Source organism: Lipotes vexillifer, unplaced genomic scaffold, assembly GCF_000442215.2.
Source record: "Lipotes vexillifer unplaced genomic scaffold, Lipotes_vexillifer_v1.1 scaffold896, whole genome shotgun sequence".
Classification (NCBI taxonomy): domain Eukaryota; kingdom Metazoa; phylum Chordata; class Mammalia; order Artiodactyla; family Lipotidae; genus Lipotes; species Lipotes vexillifer.
This window is the reverse complement of record NW_006778096.1, coordinates 1,427,014-1,433,013: the sequence shown is the minus strand read 5'-3', so window position 1 is coordinate 1,433,013 and position 6,000 is coordinate 1,427,014. Positions and strand designations below refer to the sequence as shown.

Sequence of the window (6,000 nt, the reverse complement as noted above, 5' to 3'; positions counted from 1 at the left end):
ACAAAAAAAAAAAAAAAAAAAAAAAAAATGCCTAGTTTGGCTGGATCATGTGGAGTTGAAAGGGGCTTAGAGACACAAGGCTTGATTTATGAACAAAGTGAAATAGTCCCCATTCCTCTCACCTTTGTTTCATTTTATAAAATTTTATTGAGCTTTTTTATTTGCTGGGTGTGGTTTTTACCCTGTGAAACCAGTCAGCAATAAAACCAGAGTGGAGAACAAAACATATCTGGAAGCCAGTCATGATGATCTCTCCCAGCCCAAGGAATAAGCCTTTGAGAAGTCCCTCTAGAATTGGGCATTGGAAAAGCAAATATTTTATTGGGCAAAGAAAAAGAATACTCACTATAAGACATTTTGTGAGTGCAGATGTTCTTCATTAGCTTGAGGCAAATAAGTCTTTCATACTTTGCATCTCTACAATTTCTATACATGTTTTGCTTTCAGTAGAATTGGATCTTATCTCTGCAACTGTGAACCCTGGAAATAGTTTATGTGAGACACAAATACTGGATTTAGGGAGAATATGGTTATTTGACTATGTTTAGATGTAATTTTTCAGCAGAATTTCTAAGCCCAACAAAATATGGTCCTTTAATTCATTCACTCAGTGAATATTATGTTCCTGCTATGCCCCATGTACCATTATATGGGAAATTGGGAGTACTATTATTTTAAATTTAGTTTAAAATTAGCAGTTTGATTACCACTTAAAGTTAACTGCTTTGGGATGGAAGTCCGGGAAGATCCCACATGCCGCGGAGTGGCTGGGCCCGTGAGCCATGGCCGCTGAGCCTGCGTTTCCGGAGCCTGTGCTCTGCACTGGGAGAGGCCACAACAGTGAGAGGCCCGTGTACTGCAATCAATCAATCAATCAATCAATCAATATTGAGCAAAGAAAATTCTTGGGCCTTTTTGCTTTGTTTTGTCTGTATGAAGATTGTCTGTGCAACATTGTTGTCTCTGCTGTACAGTTGACCCTTGAATCACATGGGTTTGAACTGCATGGGTCCACTTACATGTGGATTTTTTTCAATAAGTACATGCTACAGTGCTACACAGGGTCGGTTGGTTGATGGCTGAATCTGCAGATGCAGAACTGTGGTACAGAAGGCCGACTGTAAAGTTAAACTGGATTTTTGACTGAATGGGGGCGTTGCTGCCCCTAACCCCCTCACTGTTCAAGGATTCAACTGTGCTTTATTTTTCAATTGATACTCCCCAGCTTTTGGCCAGACACTATTTACTAGTCTTTATTTTAGCAGTTGTTTAATCCTTAAATAGTACTTACTTTACTCTCCTTTGAAACTGAACCTGTATTGACTCAGATCTCTTCTCAGTTGAGGGGCCTTAGGGAATTATTTTTAGTTTTGTGCTTTAAGCAAGGTGAACACATTGCTTTTTTTTTTTTTTTTTTCCTTGCGTTATGCGGGCCTCTCACTGTTGTGGCCTCTCCCATTTGCGGAGCACAGGCTCCGGACGCGCAGGCTCAGTGGCCATGGCTCACGGGCCCAGCCGCTCCGCGGCATGTGGGATCTTCCCGAAACGGGGCACGAACCCGCGTCTCCTGCATCGGCAGGCGGACTCTCAAGCACTGCGCCACCAGGGAAGCCCAACACATTGCTTTTTAACATCATGCCTTTTGAAAAAAATTCTCTGTGTTTCTTTTTTAATCCACAAATGCTTATTGATCTCTTTACATTGATGTTTTTTCCCAGAGGCCACAATCAGAGGATGGAATTCCTCGGTGACTCCATAATGCAGCTGGTAGCCACGGAGTACTTATTCATTCATTTCCCAGATCATCATGAAGGACACTTAACTGTGAGTTTGTATTAAATCATTTCCTCCAGTAAGATTGCTGTATAACAGAGAGCAAAGATTAGAAGAACCAAATATGTATTTATGTAATTGACTTAGTTCTTGGTGACTTTAGCATATCATATGGTTTTGTTTCATTATGTAAATTGTGTGCAAAACAATATATGATAAGAGCTCATTTCCATTTATTGACTGCCTACTCAGTGCAAGACATTGAGTTAAGCTTCATGGGGGGAGCAAATATTAGTTGACACCTAGTCTATCCATAAGAAGTTTAAAAACTATGAGGAGAAATTAAAAATAAAAGTAAATAACTACAAATTCTCTCTCTATCTATATACATATGTATATAGATATAGTGTGGGGTGTGTGTGTATACGTATACATGTACACTATAAAAACTATAAGTGAGTAATTGTAACTGAATACAGGGAGTACCATGTTAAATATTATAAAGAGACATAGGGAAACTGTGCTGTTTAGGAAAAGTAAGATTTTTTTTAGCTGTGGAATTTCTAGAAGGCTTCATGGATATGATGATGTTTGAGCCTTTAAAAGGGTGAGTACGATTTGGCCACTGGGAGTTAATGGGAAGAAATTTCTATGCAAAGACATTGCACACATTGGGACTGCTGAAACAAGGGCACAGCATGGAAGATCAAAAGCCTAGTTTGAGGGGCTTCCCTGGTGGCGCAGTGGTTGAGAGTCCGCCTGCTGATGCAGGGGACACGGGTTCGTGCCAAAAAAAAAAAAAAAAAAAAATGCCTAGTTTGGCTGGATCATGTGGAGTTGAAAGGGGCTTAGAGACACAAGGCTTGATTTATGAACAAAGTGAAATAGTCCCCATTCCTCTCACCTTTGTTTCATTTTATAAAATTTTATTGAGCTTTTTTATTTGCTGGGTGTGGTTTTTACCCTGTGAAACCAGTCAGCAATAAAACCAGAGTGGAGAACAAAACATATCTGGAAGCCAGTCATGATGATCTCTCCCAGCCCAAGGAATAAGCCTTTGAGAAGTCCCTCTAGAATTGGGCATTGGAAAAGCAAATATTTTATTGGGCAAAGAAAAAGAATACTCACTATAAGACATTTTGTGAGTGCAGATGTTCTTCATTAGCTTGAGGCAAATAAGTCTTTCATACTTTGCATCTCTACAATTTCTATACATGTTTTGCTTTCAGTAGAATTGGATCTTATCTCTGCAACTGTGAACCCTGGAAATAGTTTATGTGAGACACAAATACTGGATTTAGGGAGAATATGGTTATTTGACTATGTTTAGATGTAATTTTTCAGCAGAATTTCTAAGCCCAACAAAATATGGTCCTTTAATTCATTCACTCAGTGAATATTATGTTCCTGCTATGCCCCATGTACCATTATATGGGAAATTGGGAGTACTATTATTTTAAATTTAGTTTAAAATTAGCAGTTTGATTACCACTTAAAGTTAACTGCTTTGGGATGGAAAAGAAATTCCTCTTGAATTAATATTAAATTCTTAAGAACATATGAGCATTTACCGGAAATAAAATAGTATCTAGTATCTTGCTCTACATTCAGGAATCAATAAATGCTCGTTCAGGTATCTTCCATTAGGGAATAGACTTCATAGCTGTCAGAGTATCTGGTTGGTCTGAGAAATGGCGAAACTAAACCAAATGGCTTAAGTGGTAATTCATCTTATGGCCATAAAGAGACCACTGTTGAAAATGTGTGACTTAAATACACACATTTACCCCTATATTCCCACAAATTAATTGTGAACTCCAGGATTTTGTGGAGCAGGGACGTATGGATCAGCAAGTTTACCGCTTCTCTTCTTGGCCACGGCACATCCCGCCTCCGACCCCTAATGAAACCAGAACTCAGAAAGGCATGGGCCCTGCCCAAGGTCTGGATAAAGGTAAAAGCAGGACTATGCTAGAGACTCCAGTTTTGTGTTCTTTCCAAAATGACTTCAGTGCTGTAACTAATTTTATCCAAAATGTGTTTATCAGCCTTGCTGTCTTAAAAATAAAGAATTTTTGGATAGCTTCTTAGAAACATGTTAACAAAGAACAAAATTCTGATATGATGGTTTTATGAACTGTATTCACAGAAAGCTTCTGTAGAAATCAGTAGGACCAAGAGATCTGCTGACAAAACAAAGATGATCTATCGTCAGTGAAATGCATATTTAAAAGATATTGACTCTCATTAATGTCTCTGATGTGGTTGTCTCTCCTTCAATTCCAGACCTTTAAGCTTTCAAATATGATTTTTTGTACTGTCAAAATTTCTCACTTGACACTTTTTTTTTTTTTTGCGGTACGCGGGCCTCTCACTGTTGTGGCCTCTCCCGTTGCGGAGCACAGGCTCCGGACGCGCAGGCTCAGCGGCCATGGCTCACGGGCCCAGCTGCTCCGCGGCATGTGGGATCTTCCCGGACCGGGGCACGAACCCGTGTCCCCTGCGTCGGCAGGCGGACTCGCAACCACTGCGCCACCAGGGAAGCCCCCTCCTTCCTTCTTGAGCCACTGTCTCCCATTGGTTTCTATGATGCTGCACGTTCCTGGTTTTCCTCTCACCTCTTGAGCTACTCTTTCTTAGCCTCCTTTGCAGGCTCATCCTATTCTATAGAGCTGATGAATATTCCAGGATGTACAAGGTTTACTCCTAGGCATTTCTTCTTCTTAGTAGAGCCTCTTATAGGCAGTCTTTTCCAAGTATAGCATTAGTTTCACTGTGTAGGCAGACTTTTAAATGGACTTCTTCAGTCCCGTTTCTTTTCTGAGCTCCAGTGCCAGCTGCCTTCTCATCATCTCCACATGTTGAAGACTGAGCTTGAAGTCTTCTCCCACCTGGGTCCTCTACCAGTATTCCTTGAGTAATTGAATGGCAACATCACCCATCCAATGTTGCAAGTCAGAAACCTAGGAGTCATCTTTGATTCCTCCCTCTGCTTCCCTTCCTTATATTCTAGTCCATTCGCAAGTTTTGACAGTATTACTGCTGGACAGTGTTATGTCTTCATCACCCAGATCCTCTCTACCGACCTCTGTCACCTGGACCACTGCAGTAGTTTCTGCATAGCTGTAACAGTGTTACAGGAATATGATTGACAGAGAGACCTGGTTAGAAGAGGTGGCATTTACTAAATTGCAAAGGATAGGAATCTTAAGGTTGTGCTTATACAGAGCAGTAGGCAATGCAGCAGGCTCAGATTTCCCATGAGATGTGTGTTACTATTGGAAAAGCTGGTCTTTGCCGTTCTTGTGGGCATTTTTGTACTCTCCCATGGGGGACATTGTCTCAGGTTTCGGGCCTGTTGGACTGCATTATGGCTTCCTCCACCAGGCTTCCTGAATCAGCTCTTGCTCCCATGCAGGCCAGGTTACCTTCTGCGGCCAGTGGCATCGTCACCACACATATTTTGTGACCACACTAGCCATTCATCGTCAGTCCGCTTCGGTTGTTCCTCTTCACCTCCCCAACCTTCTCAGACCTCTTCTCTTTTCTGTTGACTTCCTCTCCATGAGTCTGAATACATCTGTACGTTACTTTCTATTTTATGTCTTCAGTTCTTACTTACCCCTAACTCCATACTCAAATATCTCCATATTTAGAGATATACTTGGATATCTAGATATACTGGATCTCTGGTTGGATTTCTATCAGGCACCTCAAACCTAACATGGCCGAAACAAAACTGATTTTCACCCCCAAACCTTGGTGTTCACCATATCAGTAAGGATTGTTCTGTTCTTAGCTCACGCTAAAAACCTTGGAGTTATCCTTAACTCTTCTCTTTCTCTCATCCTACACCTCCTAGCCATTAGCATAGCCTGTTGATTTTACCTTAAAAGTTCGTCCCAAACATAACTACTTTTCACCAGCTCCACTGTTATCACCCTGGTCTGGACCACAGTTATCTTTACCTTAAATTACAGCCATAGCCTCCCAGCTGGTCCATCCCTCCCCACCCTTCAGCCTATGTTCAGCACATCATCTAGAGGGACTGTTTTTAAAGAGAAGTCGGATTACAGCTTCCTTTGTGCAAAACGTAAAGATTTCTCATCTCAAGGGTAAAAGACAATGTTGTTACCTACAAGACCCTGTATGACCTGCTTTCCTGCTGCCGTCTTAGACTTTTTCTCCTAGACACTTCACATTAGCCTCTGTGAAATTCCTGCAGGA

General features: G+C 41.2%; 1 protein-coding gene across 2 annotated transcripts in view; it reads left to right on the top strand.

Moving 5' to 3' along the window:
- Positions 1 to 6,000, top strand: part of DROSHA (drosha ribonuclease III) — a 130,174-nt gene that overhangs the window by 100,242 nt on the left and 23,932 nt on the right. For both annotated transcript variants that reach the window (XM_007451411.1, XM_007451412.1), the window contains one exon: positions 1,719 to 1,824. In XM_007451411.1, the coding sequence (XP_007451473.1) occupies positions 1,719 to 1,824 (106 nt within the window). The remainder of the gene's footprint in view (positions 1 to 1,718; positions 1,825 to 6,000) is intronic.